Source organism: Stomoxys calcitrans, chromosome 1, assembly GCF_963082655.1.
Source record: "Stomoxys calcitrans chromosome 1, idStoCalc2.1, whole genome shotgun sequence".
Taxonomy (NCBI): Eukaryota; Metazoa; Arthropoda; class Insecta; order Diptera; family Muscidae; genus Stomoxys; species Stomoxys calcitrans.
This window is the reverse complement of record NC_081552.1, coordinates 257,379,441-257,404,455: the sequence shown is the minus strand read 5'-3', so window position 1 is coordinate 257,404,455 and position 25,015 is coordinate 257,379,441. Positions and strand designations below refer to the sequence as shown.

Sequence of the window (25,015 nt, the reverse complement as noted above, 5' to 3'; positions counted from 1 at the left end):
CGCCTTTTTAATTGTTTTAAAATAACAAATGCTGGCGATACTTGTGAGGTATTTTCCTTAGATAAACGTCAATTTATTGACCCGAGAGTTAAAGGGCTAAAAAGGAAACCATTTGTATATCAGTGATCTCCGTGCCGCTGGAGAGCCATTACAAATTACCGTGCAATCCCATGGCAGCCGGTTGTACGTACCGCATTGGTCCGATGGAGTCTTTCAGTGTACAACACTCCGCTACAACAACAACTGTGCATCATCCATGGCGCCAATTCGCGCAAAGCGCTGGTTCCAGACAGAATCTCTACACTGATGCTGAAGAATCTGGATCTGCCCGGAGTCGATTACCTAACAACTGTCCTCAGCCTATCTGAACACTATTATAGTACCCGATGTTTGGAAGATGGTCAGTCAGATCCCGCTACTAAGACCTGTAAAGGACACGAGTAAGAGGAGTCGTACAGACCGATCTCCCTTATCTTATCAGTAGCAAAGACCCATGAGAGACTACTCCTCCCCTCCCTTTCATTGGACAATTTCCATTCGCCGAGCATCAGCATGCATTTCGAAGGCTGCATAGGACTAAAACTGCTTTACGTGCCATCACCGTATACAAAAGTACACTTGTTGTGCTGACAAAGATACCTTGGACTAACCATCTAATGCTTTTGCATATTGTGGCTAGATAAATTGCTACGACCACTGATGTGAGGCTAAGGAAGCCTTCTATTTGGTCATGTGGCGGCTACGGACACTTTGTTACCGTTGATGATATCTGTATTCGTTTACAATTGGCAGAATAATTTACACTAATCTTTTCTAATTCCACTGTGCGTCACTTGTTTAACTGCACAGCTAGACCCACTCAATCCCATGGCAGCATCATCCCTCCTTAACAAATTCAAAGGAATGGTGTTGGTTTCATCGTAGCTCTCCGATGGGGATGATTCCATCAAAACACTTAAGAAACCGATAATTGTTCTTTTCTTGGTGTCTGGAAGAGTACAATGTTTTAATTTTTCAAGAGTTTCCAAATAATTCCGCAAATTTTGCACTTACCTTCTAATGAAGAACAACCGACTTGAGGTAAAATTACAACTTCATTTGTAGAGTTTTCTGTACCTGAACACTAGCTGCTGCCATGAATCTTCATTACAAGTAAATAAAAATGAAACAATTTAATAATTACCAATAAACAATATTTATACTTTTTTTACTTACCTCTGCCTTTTTGATCCATTTTGCCGTTAGCTTTTGTATTTTCATGTAACGGCTTCTTTTCATAAAACAGCTGACCTTAACAAAACATCTGTTCAAAGTTGCAAATTTCTGCTGGCAAAAAAAGTCCCACTAGAAATTTGAAGGCTCTCTATTTTCTAACTGTCAAAATTTGCTCTCTCTCTCGCGCTCTCTTCTGCTGCCAAATAAAGTAAAAATTTGTGCAAATGTGTACAAATTTTTGAGTTTCCGAACAAAGCTATTATTGAACACATTTCTTGATTTTGGCTCTCTGGTGGTAGGGAGGATGCAAACATGTCCCGATTTGCTGCGAGTATAATAAAAATCTGTCATCCAAATTTAGGGCAAAGTGTCTTGGGAGTTAATTAAATATCTACAACGGACATAGAGATTCAAACGAAAGGTATTTGCTTGAAAAGTAATGAGGGCTCATAAAACAGGCATGTAAACCCGCCGGAACACAATTCCCGCTGGTGCAGGGAACTAGTTTTGTGCTAGAATTGCTACAATCTGAAAGTAAGCAGTACTAGTTCCACATCTGTATACTTCCAGGGTGTTTGAGTGGCGAATTTAACAAGGGAGTGGCCGCTTTGGCAGTGATCCCCTTTCGCTTCCTATTGCAACAGAACTATACCAGTTGTTTGGGTATTTGACCTATTCCTCCACTAATTGAACTATGCTAACCCTTGTGCAAAATGCATCGAAATAAATTCTTAAATGGGCCAAATCGGACCATATTTAGTTATAGCTGCCATATAGACCGATCTCCCGATTAAGGATCTGAAGCCCATAAAAGCTTTATTTTTATAAGCGATTTCGCTGAAATTTGAAACAGTGAGTAGTGTTAGGCCTTCCAACATAGGACCCAAGTATGGTTCAGATCGGACTATATTTAGATATAGCTGCCATATAGACTGATCTGCCGATAAAGGTTTAAAAGCTCTATTTATTACCCAATTTCGCTGAAATTTGACACAGCGGGTAGTTTGAGGCCACCCGCCATCCGACCCTAATATGGTAAAAATCGGACTGTATTTAGATATAGCTGTCATAGAGACCGATCTGCCGATAAAGGGTCTGAAGCCCATAAATCTCTATTTATTACCCGATTTCGCTGAAATTTGAAACAGTGGGTAGTTTGAGGCCACCCGCCATCCGACCCTAATATGGTAAAGATCGGGCTGTATTCAGATATAGCTGTCATAGAGACCGATCTGCGGATAAAGGGTCTGAAGCCCATAAAATCTCTATTTATTACCCGATTTCGCTGAAATTTGAAACAGTGGGTAGTTTAAGGCCACCCGCTATCCGACCCAAATATGGTAAAGATATATAGATATAGCTTTCATATAGACCGATATGCCGGTTAAGGATCTATAGGTCATAAAAGCTTTATTTATTACCCGATTTTGTTGAAATTTGAAATACAAAATTCAACAATGACTTATATTTACAATATTAGGCCACTCAATGTCTGTGCCAAATTTGGGTGCATAAGTTATCTAATTTTCACTGGATTGTGACAAAAGGGGGTTTACCTACCGACCTACCGATATATAGCCGAAGTGGTGGGTATCCAAAGTTCGTCCCGACCGAACTTAATGCCTTTTTACTTGTTTTTTATTTTTTGTATTTAGTCGCCCCTGTAGCCGAGTTGGTCGCCCCTGTAGCCGAGTTGGTAGCGTGCTTGGATTACCAGTGCAGGGATCGTGGGTTCGATTCCCGCCCGAAGCCTTAGACTGTCGCTACTATAGTATCACAATGGACCTAAAATTGTCTAAATGAGTCTGTAAAGAACTGCCACTCTTACCTAACCTAACCTAGAGGGCGCAACAAGTCGATTACTTGTTTAGGTGTATGCCCATAGTGGCATGGGGTGAGTTAATATATCCACCCTCTTTTCAACCTGTAGTGTAGTAAGTAGGGAGTTAAGCACACTTCTGGGACAGAAACAGGGCTCTTTAAGTTTACCTGCTTTCAAGCGCAATAAAGGATAATTTTATTTCTATAGAAAATTTAGCCAATATTTTTTCTATAGAAAACTTTGATGACTTTGTTTATTCTATGGAAATTTTCAACGATATTTTAATTTTGTTGAATGTTATTTCGATACAAAATTTCGCAGAGAATTTTCAAATTTTATTTCTACAGAAAATGCCGTTCCAATTTTATTTCTATGAATATTTTTCCTAAATTCTTTAAGTTCTCTAGAGAAACATTTGTCTCATACACTACTATCTGTCCTAATTAAAACTATAATTATGTGGAGACAGAATTTGCTGTTTAAGTCAATGATTTATTTGCTTCATTGTGTACGCACTAAGCAATAAAAACACAAGTGATGATGGTTTTCTTGTCTAATTTTCTTGTTGGGTCATTTGGGCACATCCTTGAGACCCATTTAAAAATAATTTAATAACAATACACCCAATTCGAGCAAAAAACAAAGTGATAAACTTTCTCTAGTGAATTGAGATTTACTAGATCTTCGTTGAAAGATCATTAATTCAATGTTCTCCACACAACCTGAGAGTTTAAATCGTAAAAAGTATTGAATAATAAACGAACGGTATCCAATATTCTTTTGACCTGTAAAAAAAATCAAAACGAACTGAAAGAAAAATTTATTATCTCTTTTTGTGTTTGTTTTGTGATCTCAAAATATTAGAACAGTATTGGGCAAAAATATTATAGCAGACATTTTAGAGCAATAATAGAAGCACACCTAGAACGATTGACTAGCCCTATTTTTAGGCATAATGGAAGTTGTAGGGCAACAGAATAGAAATTGCATCCCCATTGCTAGCTTTTAAATGTTTTATTATTCTTTTCTCAAAAAAAACTTAGCTATGACCCCAGAGCGTCCATAATCTGCTGGCCACATGCTGTATGTGCTTACGTTTGTATTTCAGTATGGATGTGGTGGCGAAAACAAGAGCGCCGTTTTACTTTTTGTTTGAAAAATATTATAAACAAAAATCTTATGTTTTATGAAAAGCATTTCAATTGAGAAAAACTAGCGAACGGAAAAACAACGTGTGGCTGTTTTTTTCGCCCCATGCAAATCGTATTATAGCCCCGCGCGTGATTCTGCTACCGTCGATCCGTCAGTGGGTGAAGACATTTCGTGAGTTTCGCGTTCTTTGCCGCAAGCAAAAAAAACCCAAAAAATAATACCGAGAAAAGGCCTCGTCCGTGAAACGAAAAAAGAAAAATGAGTCAAACGAATTTATTGCCGCGACCACCCTTTTGGAAAGTGCCCGACTATGTCAATGACAGTCATCAGCCTAAACAGCCATCAACGCTGCTGCAGCAGCGGCTGCAAAGGGAGCCCGATAGTGGATATCATTATCATCATCCTAATAATCAACATCTAAATCATCAGCCACAACTCTTCACAGCCAAACCAATGGTGGGGGCGGCGGCGGCGACAGCGACGGCAGTGGCACCTGCAGCTACCACAACAGCCATGGGCAATGGAACAGGCATGAGCGCCAGTCAATATTATCATAAATATCATCCCATTGCCAAACCGGTCACGGGCATGGGCATAAGCCCAAGTTCAGGCATGACCATGAGTAAACCAAATGGCACCGGCACTACGAGGAGCTTGCTTAAAAAGTACCGAAGCTATGGCAGTTCGAAGAAACACGTACGCTTCAGGGAAACCGTTGACGAATTTGATTATCACACTAATGAAAATGCTTGTGAGACTGAACCCGAAATATTTTCCAGTCCACCACCCCCAGATCAGACTACTCCCTTAAAAGTAAGTTACACTAGCGATAATCATGCCCATATTACAATTTCGATATTTATTAAGAAAAATCGCTGGATCCGAGGTTCTTCCAAAACGCGACAGATGTCGTAACAGTTCTTTTCCAACTGACAAGGCAACTGCAATGTAAACAAATCGATTTGGCTTATAAACATACATACGCCGAAATGTAAACATTTCATTCTTGTGTATCATAATGTAGAATACAGATGACATTCTCTTGAAACAAAACGACTCATACTCATACAGACACTCATACGTACGTACCCATATATAACAGATGAAATGTCATATGGCCAACATTTTGGCCATAAACAACATCATTTAAACACCAGAACAAGAAAATCGCATTAGGATTAATGGCAAATCATGTAGGAGTATGTTTGTAGGTGCACGAGGGAGAGCATGAATAAGAGACAGAAAGAGTGAGAGCGAGAGAGAGAGAGAGTTTTCGGATACTGAGAAAATGTCAAGTTGTTGATGTTGTTCTACATTTCTTTAAACGGAATATTAGGGTGTAGAATATAAAGATAATGGTCATCTTAGTCCAGATAGGATACTATAACTAGGCAAGTCCCCATATAAACCGTCCTACCGACTTTACTTATTGAATCCCTTGATAACTATCTTATCTGGTTCATAGGTAGAAATAGTCAATCAAATATTCCAAGAACTTGACCAAATGGGAAACTTCTCTTATTAATGAGTGCACCCGATTTATTTAGAGTGCACTCAGAGAAATGCATTTGTTAAAAAAAAATTTCTTTAAACATGCTAAGTTCGGCCGGGTCGAATCTTATATATCGTCCACCATGGATCGCATTTGTTGAGTTCTTTGCGCGGGTTCTCTTTTAAGGTAAAAAATGCTGAACATTGAAGAAGTCATTGTGTTATATTTCAGTCCATTCGGATAAGAATTGCGCCTTGTAGGGGCTCAAGAAGCGAAATCGGAGATCGGTTTATAGGGGAGCTGTATCAAGCTATAGATCGATTCAGACCATGTTGGACACATATATTGAAGGTAAAAATTTCAGCCAAATTGGATGAGAATTGCGCCCTCTAGAGGGTCAAGAAGTCAAGACCCAGGGTCGGTTCATATGGCAGCTATATCAGGTTATGCACCGATTTGCACCACACTTAACACAGTTGTTGGAAGTCATAACAGAACACCTCATGCAAAATTTCAGCCAAATCGGATGAGAATTGAGCCCTCTAACGGCTCAAGAAGTCAAGATCCAAGATCGGTTTATGTGGAAGCTATACCAGGTTTTTGACCGATTTGAACCATACTTAGCACAGTTGTTGGCAAAGTTATTGGAAGTGATACCAAAACACCACTTGCAAAATTTCAATAAAATCGGACGAGAATTGCGCCCTCTAGAGGCTAAAGAAGTCAAGACCCAAGATCGGTTTATATGACAGCTATATCAAAACATAGACCGATTTGGGCCATTTACAATCCCAACCTACTTACACTAATATAAAGTATTTGTGCAAAATTGCAAGCGGCTAGCTTTACTTCTTCGACCATGTTGGACACGTATGTTGGAGGTAAAAATTTCCGCCAAATCGGATGAGAATTGCTCCCTCTAGTGGCTCAAGATGTCAAGATCCCAGATCCGTTTATATGGCAGCTATATCAGGTTATGCACAGATTTGCACCATACTTAACACAGTTGTTGGAAGTCATAACAGAATATCTCATGCAAAATTTCAGCCAAATCGGATGAGAATTGAGCCCTCTAGCGGCTCATGAACCATGCTTAGCAAAGTTATTTTAAGTAATACCGAAACGAAATACCACTTGCAAACTTTCAGTCAAATCGAACGAGAATTGCGCTCTCTAGAGGCTCAAGAAATCAAGACCCAAGATCGGACCGATTTGGGCCATTTACAATCCCAACCGACCTACACTAATAAAAAGTATTTGTGCAAAATTTCAAGCGGCTTGCTTACTCCTTCGAAAGTAAGCGTGGATTCGACAGACAGACGGACGGACAGTTTGAACATTTTTACTCTAAATTTGATACGGGTTGTTTAATAACCCATCTGGAAACATCTGCCGAGGTCCATCCAAATTGGTTCGGAATTGGATGTAGCTCCCCCATTGTACTTATAGAGTAGGTGTAGGGTATTACACAGCCGGCACTGCCCGACTTTTGCCCTTCCTTACTGGTTTTATTTATGGTAGTCGTATTTTTCACCAGTATTCGTATAAGTCTAGACCGGTCCAGATATGTGCAACTGTTGGGCCTCATATATTGGGTTGCCCAAAAAGTAATTGCGAATTTTTCATATAGTCGGCGTTGACAAATTTTTTCACAGCTTGTGACTCTGTAATTGCATTCTTTCTTCTGTCAGTTATCAGCTGTTACTTTTAGCTTGCTTTAGAAAAAAAAGTGTAAAAAAAGTATATTTGATTAAAGTTCATTCTAAGTTTTATTAAAAATGCATTTACTTTCTTTTAAAAAATCCGCAATTATTTTTTGGGCAACCAGATCATTCCCGCGATTTTACCTCTTGAAGGCACAAAGAGTAAAACATTTATCCGATTTCCATTTCGCTTGTCCGTCCTTCTATAGACATCACGGTAGCGTTCATACGAGTGAAAGTATGCCCTTGAAGGTGTGAATAGTAACTTGCTAAGTAACTAGTGGGTCGCTGGAAATTGCAAAAGAACCACATGGGTTCACATATAGATATAGGCCTCATATAAAAAGAACTTGGCTTTATGAGTTTCTTGAAGCCTTAATTTTCATCCGATTTGGTTGATTTTTTGTATATAAAGTATTTTTATGCCCTCCAACGCCCACACCATACCATAGATAGATCCATGAATGAATAACTGAGCCCATAGAGGTCACACATCGTATCCCATCAACATTGGTCCATAAATTGGTATAGCCCTCTTCAGGGACGTAGCCAGGGGTGGGCTATCAAGCCCGAGCTTGGCCCGAGCCCTGGCCCCCAGCCAATTTACTATTTTTCGATTATTAGCGCGTATACTACATATAATTTACATTTTTATACGCCCTCTTATAAACGGATCCCTAGATTTGACTTTTTTATCCCATTTGGCTGAAATTTGTTACATAAACCATAAAACCTTCCAATAAACACATTCCACAGTACGGATCTGTCGATATGACTTCTTGAGCTATCTGTGATCTTAAGCAATATCCTACCTTATTTCTTCAAGATAAATCAAATATAAACTGATTTAAGTACCCTACATTTTTAGACAAATCCATGGTGATGGGTGTTCAATATTCGACGCAACGAAAATAGTCAGTTTTTACTTGGTATACGCACCACCGAAGGATGGGGGTATATTCATTTTATCATTCCGTTTGCAACTCATCGAAATATCAATTTCCGACCCTATAAGGTACATATGTTCTTGATCAGTGTAAAAATCTATGACGATGCAGCCATGCCCATTCTTCCGGCTGTCTGTCTGTCTCTCTGTCCGTCCGTCCGTCTGTCCGTTCGTCCGTCTGTCCGTCCGTCCGTCCGTCTGTCTGTTGATATCACGCTCCAGTCTTTAAAAATAGAGCTATTGAGCTTTAACTTTCCACAGATTCTTTTTTTGTCCATAATCAGGTTAAGTTCGAAGATGGACTATATCGGACTATATATTGATATAGCCCCCTAATAGACCGATCCGTCGATCGGCCCATAAAAACCACATTTATTATCCGATTCTGCTGAAATTTGGGACAGTGAGTTGTGTTGAGCCCTTCGACATCCTTCTTCAATTTGGCTCTGATCGGTCCAGATTTGGATGTAGCTACCATACAAACCGATCCGCCGATTTAGGGTATTAGTCCCATAAAAGCAACATTTATTATCCGATTTTGCTGGAATTTGGGACAGATGTCCAGATCGGTCCAGATTTGAACATAGCTGCCTTATAGACCGATCTTTCGATTTAAGGCCTTGGGCCCATAAAAGGCGCATTAACTGTACGACGTCGCCGAAATTTGGGACCGTGTGTTAAGATAAGCCCCTCGACATACTTCTTCAATATGGCATAGATCGGTCCCGATTTGGATATGGCTGCCATATAGACCGATCTCTCGATTTAAGGTTTTGAGCCCATAAAAGCCGTATTCATTGTTTGATGTCGCCGAAATTTGGGACAGTAAGTTGTGTTAGGACCTTTGGCATTCTTCTTCAATTTGGCCCAGATCGGTCCAGATTTGAATACAGCTGCCATATAGACCGATCTCTCGAATTAAGGCTTTGGCGCCATAAAGGGCGCATTTATTGTCCGATTTTGCCGAAATTTGGGACAGTGAGTTGTGTTAGGCCCCTCAACATTCCCCTTTAATTTGGCTCAGATCGGTCCAGATTTGGATATAGCTGCCATATAGAGCGATCTCTCGATTTAAGGTTTTAGGCCCATAAAAGACGCATTTATTGTCGGAAGTCGCCGAAATTTGGGACAATGATTTAAGTTAAACCCCTTGACATAATTCTGCAATTTGGCCTAGATCGATCAAGATTTGCATATAGCTGCCATGTAAACCGATCTCTCGATTTAAGGTTTTGGGCCCATAAATGGAGCATTTATTGTCCGATTTCGCCGAAATTTGGGACAGTGAGTTGTGTTGGGCCCTTCGACATGCTTCTTCAATTTGGCTCAGATCGGTCCAGATTTGAATATAGCTGCCATATAGACCAATCTCTCGAATTAAGGTTTTGGGGCCATAAAAGGCGCATTTATCGTCCGATTTTGACGAAATTTGGGACAGCGAGTTGTGTTAGACTCTTCAGCAACTTTCTGCAATTTGGCCCAAATTGGTCTAGATTTGGATATAGCTGCCATATAGACCGGTATCTCGAATTAAAGTCTTGTCCCCATAAAAGGCGCATTTATAATCCGATTTCACTGAAATTTGACACAGTGACTTACGATAGGCTTTTTCCCACGCTTTGAGGACCTGGCCAACCTAGGTATACAAAACTAATCTTGTGATTCCGTATGTTACACCTCAAAATATTGATCTGAGCAAAGTGCATGTCTTCTTGACATTCTAAGACGAAGTAGCATATGTCCGATTGCCCAATTTGATACTAATAATTGGAGTTCCTAATATTTGGAGGTATTTGAAAGTCCCCAGGGTTTAAGCCGAATTCATCTGACATTTTTTTATGAATATTTTTGGACGATTTATTTAGTATTTGAACTTTAAAGATTTTTAATACAGCTTGCTTCAACCTCTAGGTGTCCTTAGAAGAGAGAAATGTCCCGTTTCCTAATGGCAACAACAGGACAGTTAGGATACAGGTAGCCCAAAAGGACAAGAAGTGCGTCTTATAAGGTTTCAAGAAGTCATATTGGGAGATCGGTTTGTATGGGACCTATATCTTAATATAGACCTATTTGGCTGAGTAACAATTCCAACAGCCTATAAGAAGTGTTACCAATTCAAACGACCAGATTTTTTTTGTGCGAATTTTTTTTTTTGAGATTCCATTGCAGGATATTGTGCAGCTTAAGACCATTTTGTTTAATGCCTTTCTGCTCAAAGAATAGCATAGCCAAAAGGCATTTAAAAGTCAGCAAAAATGTGGGGTTGCTAAAAGCACTTGACCTCCTATCGTGATTTCCGGTTCGCCATGAACCTTCATCAGCGCAATTTGTCAAATGGGTCAATGGTGCTCTACATACCAATTAAGATAGTGTAGGTCGTAAAGCACACAACTGAATTTGAACAGAGCTCTAAAAGTCTACTTTCTCCACAAGTAAAAACTTACTTATTTTGTTCAAATTCAACTTATCCATCATTGCTACTAACAACAAACACAAAAAACTGCTGCAAAACCCATTTACTCTTCGCACTTGACAAATTCCGCTGATGAAGGTTCATGGCGAACCCGAAATCGCGTTACGGATAGCCCGTCAAATGCTTTTAGCAACACCACATTTCTGCCGACTTTTAAAAATTGTTTTGTTTAGGTTTAGAGCCGGACAATATCCTACAATGGAATCTCTGTAAGATTTTAAGACCGAAAAAAGAAAGCAAAAACAGACGAACATTTTTTATTGCTTCATAGAACAAAAATGCTTGATGGTAATAAAAATGTTAGAATTCATTCACTTTTGCTCGATGAGACCATCTTTTGCCTTGACTAGGCCAAAAACCGAGTTGCAAGCTGCCTGTATTTTGTCTCACTTCCTTACAATGGCTGTCATCAGCGCATCCATATCGGCATATTTTTATATCATCCACTGAAGAACGGGTGGTAATATCCTTTTCCGACCCTTTAGGTACAGGTGGCATTACTTAGACTTTTTCGTCCATTGTGATACCACAGGAACGTAAGAATGAAGATGCTGTCCAGTTGAACCATTCAGATCTCTTTAAAAATCCAAACAACCCGCAAATGTTCACATCCGCTAACTCAGACATGCGGAACTCCTTCTACCTGCGAGCGCGAGACTAAACATCTGCAGAGGTTGCAACCTTCATTCTGTCAGCATGTTATCGGATCAGACAGTGACTTGTCATGACGGACACAATGACTCAGACGTTTGTTATAGCCAGCGACAGAAAAGCGGTAGACCTCTACAAATCTAGATTGCAAATTTTGCCCATGAACATTCAACAAAGGAACAAGGACAAACTTCTCACATATCAATGAGTGCAGTCCGATTCAAGTTTAAGCTCAATGAGAGAGGACCTTCTTTTTATAGCCGAGTCCGAACGGCGTGCCGCAGTGTGACACCACTTTGGAGAGAAGTTTTACATGTCATAGTACCTCACAAATGTTGCCAGCATTAGGAGGGGAAAACCAACGCTGAAATTTTTTTTCTGATGGTTTCGCCAGAATTCGAACCCAGGCGTTCAGCGTCATAGGCGGATATGCTAACCTCTGCGCTACGGTGGCTTCAAATATTCTATTCAATCTAGATTGGGCCACATAAATTCGATGTGTTCAACACCTGCACTTTGGGACCATCTGTTAATCCTTGCCCTTCGGGCCTGATCCTGAAGGCATACCCACAGATTTCAATTCGTCCAGAATGTGTAAGGTAGTTCCTAAGTTTCGCAAGCTCGTTTCCGTGACCCGGCACCCAGAACAGGTGAGTTTTAACTATTCAGCGATCTCATGAGAGATCTGCGATAGCTGATAGCGGTTTATGAATTAAAAATGTTGGCTGAGATTTAATGGCTGTCTGAGAAAATATTAAAGCCAATCGTTGTTAAGACATTATATCTTAATCACTCCACCATTACTTTCATTGCAAAGATCTCCACTTGACGTACACTACAGTGGTCGTTTAACCTTCTAGATATAACCAGTTCTAGTGTTTCTAAAGCCCACCTGGTCGTACAGTTTGAATTCATCCGTATTGATGGATCTATTGGGTTGCCCAAAAAGTAATTGCGGATTTTTTAAAAGAAAGTAAATGCATTTTTAATCAAACTTAGAATGAAATCAAATATACTTTTTTACACGTTTTTTCTAAAGCAAGCTAAAAGTAACAGCTGATAACTGACAGAAGAAAGAATGCAATCACAGAGTCACAAGCTGTGAAAAAATTTGTCAACGCCGACTATATGAAAAATCCGCAGTTACTTTTTGGGCAACCCAATATGTAACCGAGCTGAAACTTTGCACAAATAAATTTTTTGTCCATATGTTACGTTCGAAGATGAAATGTGTTACATCGGAATATATCTTGATATAGCCCCCATATAGACCGATCCCCCGACAAAATGGTCTTAGGCCTATAAAAGTCGAATTTATTCCCCGATTTTGTTGAAATTTGACATAATTGTTCAGATCGGTCTGTATTTGTATATAACTGCCATGTGTACCGATCTCCCTATTCAAGTTGTTCAAGTTGTTGCACCCATTTATTACCCTATCCTCTGAAATTTAGCCAGTGAGTTGTGTTAAACTTCTCTACATCCGTGACGCATATGGTTCCGATTGGTCTATTATTGGTTATAGCTTCCATATACACCGATCTCGCTTTAACATGTTTAAAACATGTCCGACACAGGGCCATGTTTTAAACATTTGGACGACCCTACTGAGCATGGCTTAGATCGGGCCATGTTTGGATATAGTGCCCATAGAGACCGATCTCGGTTGAAGTTCACTCATAAATGGTATATTAATTACGCTATTTTTTTTATAAATTTTTACAATAAAACACCTACTCATCCTTCGCAAATATGGTGCAGATCGGACAATATATGTATATAATGGCCATTTAGACCGATCTCCCAATTTACGCCTTCATATAAGACACATTCATTATCCGATTCGCTGATATATGGAACAGGGAGTGTGTTAGACCCCTTGCCGAGTTTGGTCCAGATCGGACCATATTTCGATATAGCTGGAAAGGCGCATGTTCCATCGGATTTCGTTTTAGCCCTTACCTTGATCTCTAAAATGACCCAAATAGAAAAGTCCATCGGATTGGCATTTGGCGAATTGGATGGCACCGGGTGGACGAAATGAAATGTGGAACATGATTTTTTAGCCATTCTTGGATTACCCCAATGGGTAAAGTAACGATGCCAAGTCTTGTTGATATGCACATCCAAGGTCTACGTCCGAAATTTGTGCGTGCCTTCGGCTCCAACCAACTTCCAACATCTTTTCCTAATAACAAGTCGAATTTACCTTGACGTCAGTCTCGATAAGAACAATTGGAGAACGGAGATTGGCGGTCACATCCATCCACACCTTCAACACGATTACTCAACTGAGAAATTTCTCGTCAGAGGACACGATGATAGTAAAATCACCTTCTTTTTTTGTTTGGGTGTAAGATCGAGTGCCGTTTGAAACTACGGCGTAAATTTCTTTGGATTCGAGCCTTCACTCGCCTTCAAACTTTGTTGCAGTTTTTTTGACCCACCACCATGACGTTTGGCCAGCAGTATTGTTATAACGCGATAATAAAACATCGCCCGAACTTAGCACGTTTTTATTTGTCACTTTTAGTGATATAAACACAAACCAGAAATCACATGAGAAGAAAGTTTTTAATCAATTTATTTACACCCCACCCTAATATAATGGTTTTTTCAAATAAAAAATAAAAATGGATTTTCCACTACTAAACATTATTGGATTAGACATATTAAGGTTAATTATGTGTGTGTATACATAAATACAAGTACATAATCACATTAATTTAAATTTTATTTACGAAAAATACATTTTATTATCAGAATTTTATTGCAGTGTTACTAGCCAACAGAAAAAATGGTATTTTAAACAGGGCTGCGCAGTCCAGGACAACCCAGAGCCCAAGAAAATTATCTCGACTCCAACACCGGACAAAGTAGTAAAAAGTTTTTCAAAAAAAAAAAAAAAAAAAACAATAAAACCAGTAAAGAAAGGGCAAAGTTATAAATTTGGGCAATACATTAATATATATGTATATGAGAACTATATCTAAATTTGAACCGACTTTGAAACAAGTCGTTTGAAAATTGTTGTTACTACGGCCACATAAGTGCAAATCAGGCGATACATATAAAGGGGAGCCATATCCAAATCTGCAAACAAATGCATAAACTTATAATACCCTGTACCACAGTCGTGGTGAAGGGTATAAAGAACAAAATATTGTTCTGTTCCAAATTTCCTGTTCCGGACAATAAATGCGTCTTTTATGGGCCCAAGACCTTAAATCGAGAGATCGGTCTATATGGCAGCTATATCCAAATCTGGACGAATCTAGACCAATCTGACGAAAGATGTCGAGTGACCTAACACAACTCACTGTGCCAAATTTCGGCGACATCGGACAATAAATGCGCCTTTTATGGGCTCAAAGCCTTAAATCGAGAGATCGGTCTATATGGCAGCTGTATTCAAATCTGGATCGATCTGTGCCATATTGCAGAAAGATATCGAGGGGCTTAACTTTACTCACTGTTCGAAATTTCGGCCACATCGGACAATAAATGCACCTTTTATGGGTCAATGACCTTAAATCGAGAGATCGGTCTATATGGCAGCTATATCCTAATCTGGACCGATTTGGGCCAAATTGACGAAGGATGTCGAAGAGCCTAACACAACTCGCTGGCCCAAATTTCGGCGCCATCGGACAATAAATGCGTCTTTTATGGGCTCAAAACCTTAAATCGAGAGATCGGTCTATATGGCAGCTATATCCAAATCTGGACCGATCTGTGCCATATTGCAGAAGTATGTCGAGAGGCTCATTACAACTCACTATCCCAAATTTCGGCGACATCGGACAATAAATTTTGGCTTTTATGGGCCCATACCTTAAATCGAGAGATCGGTCTATATGGCAGCTATATCCAAATCTAGACCGATCTGTGACATATTGCAGAAGTATATCGAGAGGCTCAGCACAACTCACCATCCCGAATTTCGGCGACATCGGAGAATAAATTTTGGCTTTTATGTGCGCAAGACCTTAAATCGAGAGATCGGTCTAAATGGCAGCCATATCCAAATCAGGACCGATCTGGGCCAAATTAAAGACGAATGTTGAAGAGCGTAACACAACTCACTGTTCCAAAGTTCGGCGATATCGGACAATAAATTCGCCTTTTATGGGCCAAAAACCTTAAATCAAGTGATCGGTCTATATGGCAGCTATATCCAAATCTGAACCGATCTGTGCCATATTGCAAAAATACATCGCAGGGCCTTACTTTACTCACTGTCCCAAATTTCAGCAAAATTGGAGAATAAATGCGCCATTTATGGGCCTAAGACCCTTAATCGGCGGATCGGTCTATATGACAGTTATATCCAAATCTGGACCGATCTACGCCAAATTGAAGAAAGATGTCGAAGGGACTAACACAACTCACTGTCCCAAATTTCAGCAAAATCGGATAATAAATATGGCTTTTATGGGCCTAAAACCCTAGATCGGCGGATCGGTCTATATGGGGGCTATATCAAGATATAGTCCGATATAGCCCATCTTCGAACTTAACCTGCTTATGGACAAAAAAAGAATCTGTGCAAAGTTTCAGCTCAATATCTTTATTTTTAAAGAGTGTAGCTTGATATCAACAGACAGACGGATGGACATGGCTAGACCGTCTTAGATTTTTACGCTGATCACAAATATATATACTTTATAGGGTCGAAAATGGATATTTCAATGTGTTGCAAACGGAATGACTAAATGAATATACCCCCTATCCTACGGTGGTGGGTATAAAAATGCTTAATAAGTGACTTGGCTTATCCCAGTCTATTATCGCCGTTTATTAATGACATTGTTGGTAAGCGTCTAGAAACATATGATGTAATCATTCAGTCGGGATTATAATACTAAAAGAGGAAGATGCAACATATTTAATCAATGATTAAACGTTCTGAAATGCAAAAAATTGCAAAGTGTTAAAAAAAGACAATTATGAACTCCGAGAAATATTTAGTTTATACATAAAATTACTTATTTTTTTGATTTTTTTGATACTTGACTTCTTCCGATGAGTGTTAGTGTTGGTAAACGTTAAAATACATAAACATAAACTGTCCATAAACCAGCGAATCCGCTGTATTGTCAAATAAAACAACCTAAACAACTCGGACCCGAAAAAACAAAAATACTTCAAACTTTGAGTAGTACATTTAGAGTTCCAAGAAAATTAAAAAAAAGTTTTCTGTAGGTTGTGTTTGGTCTCTTAGATATTCTACATGTGGTAAGTTTATCGCTGAATGAAACAATGGTTCTTCCATATTCAAAAGTCTTAAGTATATTAGAAAGAATTTAAAATATTCTTTCCGTCTGTTCATGTTATATGAACCTTCAACGACAGGGTTAAAAAGGTACGTTCACAATTTTTAGCATGTTTGGATGGCGGCGTGTCCAATCTAAATGGTATAACACCATATGCCACAACAAATAACAATATGCTGGAGAACTTATTCGAATTCTATTGATTAGATCTGGCCATTTATGCTCATTCATTTACATTTGAAATTATGTATGTTCGAATTGATGAAAAAAAAACTGCTTGAATATCATGCTACTTGCTCTATGCTGCATCAGCTAACCCCATGATTACTCTAAAAATTACACAAAATACCCTGTGGTGGGTGGCTCTACTTTTCTATACCAAATTATTGTATTACACCTATTTGAACAAAACTTGATGATAAACGTACACATGAACACAAAACAATACAAAATTTATTTTTATAATTACACATTAATAATTTTTTCTCAAAGAATCTAAATTTGCTTAATCCAGCTATACAACTTATCCAAGATTCTAACTTACTAACGCACAGGAAGTCCAACGCTGGAGTCAGAAATATATCGAACGATAGGATTGCTGACATCGTGGGAATTGCAAGGTAAGTGGTCAATATTTTAAAATATTTATTTTTTTGATTTGCAATATTTGTTGCTTGCAAAGAAATCTTCGAAATATTCGTATTGATCAAAATTACTACCTATCTAAGGGATGAAATGCAAAAAAATTCACAATGAATTAAATAGAATCGATTTTTATATCATACGATTTTATTTATTTTTCTTGAGATTTTTGACATTTGTTCTCTGAAAAATTCCACCAACTACTTCATCTCTAAATTTGTATACCCACCGTAGGATAGGGGGAATATTCATTTAGTCATTCCATTTGCAACACATCGAAATATCAATTTCCGACCTTACAAAGTACATATATTACCGATCGTCGTAATATTCTAAGACGATTTAACGATGTCCGTGTGTCTATCCGTCTATCCGTCCGTCTGTTGTAATCACTCTACAGCCTTCAAAAATTGAGATATTGTGTTGAAATTTGGCACAGATAAGTCTTTTTTCACGCACGCTGGTTAAGTTCTTGAACGGGCCAAATAGGACGATATTTGGATATAGCTGCTATTCGGACCGATTTTCCGATAAAGGGTCTAATGCCCATAAATGCTTTATTTTTGATCCGATTTTGCTGCAATTTGAAAGAGAGAGTAGTTTAAGGCTTCCCGACATCTGATCTAAATATGGAATAGATCGGTCCATATTTAGATATAGCTGCCATATAGATCGATCTCCCGATAAAGGGTCTGAAGCTTTATTTATTTATTTTGCTGAAATTTGGAATAGTTCGTAGTTTTAAGACTCCCGACATCTGACCTAAATATGGTGCAGATAGGACATCGATTTCGCTGTCATATAGATCGATCTCCCGATAGAGGGTCTGAAGGCCATAAAAGCTTTATTTTTTCCGATTTCGCTGAAATTTGGAATAGTGCTCAGTTTAATATGGTTCACATCGGACTATGTTAAGATATAGCTGTCATATAGACCGATCTGCCGATAAAGGGTCTGATGTCCATAAAAGCTTTACTTTTTAACCGATTTCGTTAAAATTTGAAACAGTGAGTTATTTTAAGCCTACTGATACCCGACCTTAATATGGTTCAGATCGGACTTCATTTAGATATAGCTGCCATATAGGCCGATCTCGCGAAAAGGGGTTTGAAGGCCATAAAAGATATAGCTGTCATATAGAGCGATCTGCCGATAAGGGGTCTGAGGGCCATAAAAGCTTTATTTTTTATCCGATTTCGCTGAAATTTGGAATAGTTCGCAGTTTTAAGACATTCGACCCAAATATGGTACAGATCGGGCCATATTAAGATATAGCTGTCATATAGACCGATCTGCCGATAAGGGTCTGAAGGCCATAAAAGCTTTATTTATTATTCGATTTCGCTGAAATTTGGAATAGTGCGCAGTTTTAAGCCTCCCAATATCCGACCCCAATATGGTACAGATCGGACCATATTTAGATATAGCTGTCATATAGACCGATCTTCCGATATGGGTCTGAAGACCATAAAAGCTTTATATATTACCCGATTTCGCTGAAATTTGGAATAGTGCGCAGTTTAAGCCTTCTAACATCCGACCCCTATATGGTACAGACCGGGTCATATTTAGATATAGCTGTCATATAGACCGATCTGCCGATAAAGGGTCTGAAGGCCATAAAAGCTATATTTTTTTATCCGATTTCGCTGAGATTTAAAACAGTGAGTAGGTTAAGACCTTCCAACATCCAACCTAAACATGATTCTGATCGGACTATATTTAGATATAGCTGCCATATAGACCGGTCTGCCGCTAAGGTGTCCAAAGCCAATAAAAGCTTTATTTATTACCCGATTTCGCTGAAATTTGAAACAGTGAGTAGGTTAAGACCTCCCAACATCCAACCTAAACATGATTCTGATCGGATTATACTTAGATATAGCCGCCCATAAAAGCTTTATTTATTACCAGATTTCGCTGTAATTTGAAACGATGAGTCTTTCTTAGCCTCACGATATTCGACCTTAATATGGTTCAGCTCGGTTTATAGTTGGATATATCTGCCAAAGAGACCAATATTTTGTTCTACAAAATTGAATAGAGACATATATATTAGACCACTCAATCTTCGTGCCGAATTTGGGTGCTTTAGTTATCCAATTTTCACCGAATTGGATACCCATCATCGAACTTTGGATACCCACCACCTCGGTAGGCCCGGCCGAACTCAATGCCTTTTTACATGTTTTTTTTTTTTAATTTTATTTTATGATTTTTTTTTTTTTTTTTTGCTTAAACACTTGTCTTATATTTTTCATATTGGATTTTCATTCCGATCAATGTTTTTTATTTCAAAATATCAAAAATTTTCATACAACAATTTGGTGGTTTTTAAACATATTATATGACATACAAACGGCTACATTGACGTCCTCCGACCAAAACAATTTATCAACTCGTGTTGTCATGTCAGACGTTGAAAATATTACACCACATCGTCATAATAATTAAATCAACGAAGGAAAATTCAACAACAAGAAAAGTCCAAATTTACATGTACCACTTTATTTTATAATATAAGGAAAACTGATCGTATATTGCAAGAAACATGGAATTGCTGCAACAACCCCTCAGCTGTTACGTACAAAGAATTGTAAATTTTCAGGAATTTTCTTTGTTTTCGGTTAATTTTTTTCGAATAGGGAAGTTACTCATTTGTTGCGAAAACTCATAGCCCATTTTAGCTCAATTTGTACTTTGAACTCATTCTTTGCTAGGAATCGAATTATTTGCAATTGGCTCATTGACCAAAAATAGAATGTAACGTTTCTTGATAATGTTCTTTAGCGGAAGAGTAGAAAATCCCCAAAATGTCATGGGTCCAGTAATTAATTGTATTCCATGCTGCAAAGCAAATTTCTAAAATAAACAACATTGAGTAGAACACTTGTTCGATAATTCTTCAATCGGTGATATTTGGGGTTGACGTTGTTGGTGTTGCTGTTGTTGTTGTTGTTGTTGTTGTTGTTGTTGTCCCAACTTCTGTATTTTCTAAAAGCTAAAAATATTTTATTTAAATTTAATCCCAACAGCAATGATGAAACTATTTTATTTTTTACACCCCAGAGCAGTGGGACAGTGGGAAAAACTATTCATCAGATTCTAAATAAAAAAGAGGTCTGTGTTAACAAGACAATAACAATGGCCACAATATGCTTCTCTTTAATTTAATGCCAGAGAAAAGTGAAAGTTGATTAATTATACCGTGTTACGCCCGATAATAAGGTGTGAAGAGGTAGCTAGATTGGTAGGTAGATTCACAGCTAGTGACCAATCTCCTACATGCATTTCGTTCTGTTACTATTTTGACAATGCGGAAAGACTTGCAAATGCATCAACCACATTTAGCACCATGGCTTCGCAATCATCTTGAACATCATCATCATCACCATCATCACTATGAAGAACTGCACCCAACAACACACCGTTTTTGATCTATTTTCGCATCCATCTTGAGGGTGGTGGTTGAATGGTTGTGGTCAGTGTCTAACATCAGATGCCCTGAGAGATATTTTCGTTATTTGTCACATTGTTCTTTTTTTTGTGTGTGAAAAAGTTCTTGGTATGCTTGAATGGGATATGGTGATTGATACATTGTTGTAATGAACCAAAAGAACACTTTAAAGAGATCTACGCAAGTTCTTGCTTTTTTTGCTGCTTTGGCAAAATATTAAACTTCAAGATTTGTGTATTTTTGTGTTTAGATGATTCGCGCTTCCAAAGCAAAGCAACGGGCATAGGCAATTTGGGAAAAAGCACACAATAACAGCAAAAGGAAAATTAAAAAGAGATTTGAGTATAATGAAAATAAAATAATGAAATAATTACACATCCAAGCAAAGACAATGTCAGTATTTGCACAGAGGTGTTCTGTTTAAATTGTATACAGGGGAGCTTTTCCGGAGTATGAATTGGAATCGATTCCAGGGCATTTAGCATATAAATGCATTACAGAAATTTTCTATATGAACACTAAACAATATCGAAATGGTTGTTATGTTATTTAGTTGGGTTTAAGGAAAAACAAGTAAAAAGGCATTAAGTTCGGCCCGGCATTAAGTACTCACTGTTTCAAATTACAGCGAAATCGGTTAAAAAATAAAGCTTTTATGGCCTTCAGACTCCATATCAGGAGATCGGTCTATATGGCAGCTATATCTAAATATAGTCCGATCTGTACCATATTTGGGTCGGATGTTGAGAGGCTTAAAATTGCACACTATTCAAAATTTCAGCGAAATCGAATATTAAATAAAGCTTTTATGGCATTCAGACCCTTTATCGGGAGATCGGTCTATATGGCAGCTATATCTAAATATGTACCGATCTAATCCATATTTAGATCAGATGTCGGGAGGCTTAAAATAACTCACTGTTGCAAATTTCAGCGAAATCGAGTAATAAAAAAGCTTTTATGGTCTTCAGACCCTTTATCGGGAGATCGGTTATCGGGAAGCCTTAAACTACTTACAGTTTCATATTTCAGCAAAGTCGGATGAAAAATAAAGTTTTTATTGGCATTAAACCCTATATCGGAAAATCGGTCTATATAGCAGCTATATCCAAATATGGTCCGATTTGGCCCGTTCAAGAACTTACTTGCCAAATTTTTCCTCAATATCTCAATTTTTAAAGGCTCTAGAGTGATTGCAACAGACGGACAGAAACACGGACATCATTAAATCGTCTTAGAATTTTACGACGATCCGAAATATATCCGATCCGGAATGACTAAATGAATATACCCCCTATCCTACGGTGGTAGGAAAACTTGAAAATAAGAAACTTTCTTCGAAAGAAAGTCGCTACGATTAAACGACACCATTATTTCACTAGGAATTTCGCTCATCTTTCTTCTGTTTCGAAAAGTTTTATATGCAGGCTTACGGTCGTATTCATAAAATTTATTGCAGCCTTAAAATAGGTTTATTTGACCTCGTGATAGGTGATAAAGGTTGGAAGCCATCGTAGCGCAGAAATTGGAGAAGAGAGGAGAGGAGAGGAGAGGAGAGGAGAGGAGAGGAGAGGAGAGGAGAGGAGAGGAGAGGAGAGGAGAGGAGAGGAGAGGAGAGGAGAGGAGAGGAGAGGAGAGGAGAGGAGAGGAGAGGAGAGGAGAGGAGAGGAGAGGAGAGGAGAGGAGAGGAGAGGAGAGGAGAGGAGAGGAGAGGAGAGGAGAGGAGAGGAGAGGAGAGGAGAGGAGAGGAGAGGAGAGGAGAGGAGAGGAGAGGAGAGGAGAGGAGAGGAGAGGAGAGGAGAGGAGAGGAGAGGAGAGGAGAGGAGAGGAGAGGAGAGGAGAGGAGAGGAGAGGAGAGGAGAGGAGAGGAGAGGAGAGGAGAGGAGAGGAGAGGAGAGGAGAGGAGAGGAGAGGAGAGGAGAGGAGAGGAGAGGAGAGGAGAGGAGAGGAGAGGAGAGGAGAGGAGAGGAGAGGAGAGGAGAGGAGAGGAGAGGAGAGGAGAGGAGAGGAGAGGAGAGGAGAGGAGAGGAGAGGAGAGGAGAGGAGAGGAGAGGAGAGGAGAGGAGAGGAGAGGAGAGGAGAGGAGAGGAGAGGAGAGGAGAGGAGAGGAGAGGAATCCTTTTTTTTGCCCATAAGCAGAAGCAGGTTAAGTTAGAAGATGGGCTATATCGGACTATATGTTGAGTTGTGTTAGGCCCTTCGACATTTTTCGTTAATTTGGCTCAGATCGGTCCAGGTTTGGATAAAGCTGCCATATAGACCGATGTCCCGATTTAAGGGTGCCATAAAGGGTGCATTTATTGTCCGATGTTGGCGAAATTTGGGACAGTGATTTAAAATAGGCCCCTCGACATACTTCTGCTGTATGGCAGATATCGGTCCAGATTTGGATATAGCTGCCATATAGACTGGTCTCTCGATTTAATGTTTTGGGCCCATAAAAGGCGTATTTATTGTCCGATGTCACCGAAATTTGGGACAGTGAGTCAAGTTAATCCCCTCGACATACTTCTGCAATACGGCACTGATTGGTGCAGATTTGGATATAGCTGCCATATAGACTCATCTCTTGATTTAAGGCCCATAAAAGACGCATTCCGATCTCGCCGAATTTTGGGACAGTGAGTTGTGTTAGTCTCCTCGAAATTTTTCTGCAACTTGGCCCAAATCGGTCTAGATTTGGATATAGCTGCCATATAGACCGATATCTCGATTTAAAGTCTTGGTTTCATACAAGGCTCATTTATAATCCGATTTCACTAAAATTTGACACAGTGACTTATGTTAGGCTTTTGAACATCCGTGTCGTTTATGGTTCAGATCGGTTTATTTTTAGTTAAAGCTACTTAAAAGATCAATGTTTTGTTATACACAATGACTTGTACTTATTGGTATTTGGTCTAAATCGTAACATATTTCGATATAGCTGCTATGGGACGTAAAGTATGCATTTTTCACCGGATTTTGACGAAAGGTGGTTTACGTCTGAACTTACCGCCGTTTTACTTGTTACTTGTAATCTTTTTACCAGCATTAGAAGGAAATAACCACTGATGAAAATTTTTTTCTGATGTTCTCGCCAAGATTCGAACCCAGGCGTTCAGCGTCATAGGTGGGCATGCAAACCTCTGCGCTACAGTGGCCTTCGAGAAGTTTGAATAGACTTCTTAAATTAAACTCAGCATTTGTTTTTTCTACTGCCCACCAAGAATAACTAGTTATGCGGATAAAAGTTACGACATTTGCGGATAAAAGTTACGACATTTTGTCCATTTTGTCCAACCGCCCGTACGCACGCCAACTTTCGAAGGAGTAAAGCTAGCCGCTTTAAATTTGGCACGAATACTTCTTATTAGTGTAGGTCAGTAGGGATTGTAAATGGGCCATATCGGTCCATGTTTTGATATAGCCGCCATATAAACCGATCTTGGATCTTGACTTCTTGAGCCTCCAGAGGGCGCAATTCTCGTCCGATTTGACTGAAATTTCGCACGTGGTGTTTTGGTGTCACTTTCAACAACTGTTTCAAGTATGATTCAAATCGGTTCATAATCTGGTATAGCTGTCATATGAACCGATCTGGGATCTTGACTTCTTGAGCCAATAGAGCGCGCAATTCTCATCCGATTTGGCTGAAATTTTGCATGAGGTGTTTTGTTATGTCTTCCAATAACTGTGCAAAGTATGGCGCAAATCGGTACATAATCTGGTATAGCTGTTATATAAACCGATCTGGGATCTTGACTTCTTGAGCCTCTAGAGGGAGCAATTCTCATCCGATTTGACTGAAATTTTGCGCATAGTGTTTTCGTATCACTTTCAACAACAGCGCTAAGTATGGTTCAAATCGGTCCATGTTTTGATATAGCTGCCATATGAACCGATCTTGGGTCTTGAGTTCTTGAGCCTCTAAAGGGCGCAATTCTCGACCGATTGGACTGAAATTTTGCACGTAGTGTTTTCAACAACTTTTTTAAGTATGGTTCAAATCGGATTAAAATCTGGTTTAGCTGTCATATAAACCAATCTGGGAACTTGACTTCTTGAGCCAATAGAGCGCGCAATTCTCATCCGATTTGGCTGAAATTTTGCACGTAGTGTTTTGTTATGACTTCCAATAACTGTGTTTAGTATGGTGCAAATCGGTTCATAACATGATATAGCTGCCATATAAACCGATCTGGGA

At 39.0% G+C, this 25,015-nt stretch overlaps 1 protein-coding gene across 6 annotated transcripts in view; it reads left to right on the top strand.

The window, feature by feature from the left end:
* The first annotated feature begins 4,273 nt into the window (after window positions 1-4,273).
* Window positions 4,274-25,015, top strand: part of LOC106087167 (PDZ and LIM domain protein 4) — a 75,346-nt gene continuing 54,604 nt past the window's right edge. For 2 of the 6 annotated variants that reach the window (XM_013252103.2, XM_013252102.2), the window contains exon 1: window positions 4,286-5,002. In XM_013252103.2, the coding sequence (XP_013107557.1) occupies window positions 4,448-5,002 (555 nt within the window). In that variant the 5' untranslated portion in view covers window positions 4,286-4,447. Of the gene's footprint in view, window positions 5,003-25,015 lie in introns of all 6 variants that reach the window. The other 4 variants (XM_013252104.2, XM_013252105.2, XM_013252107.2 and 1 more) reach the window with 4 other exon arrangements.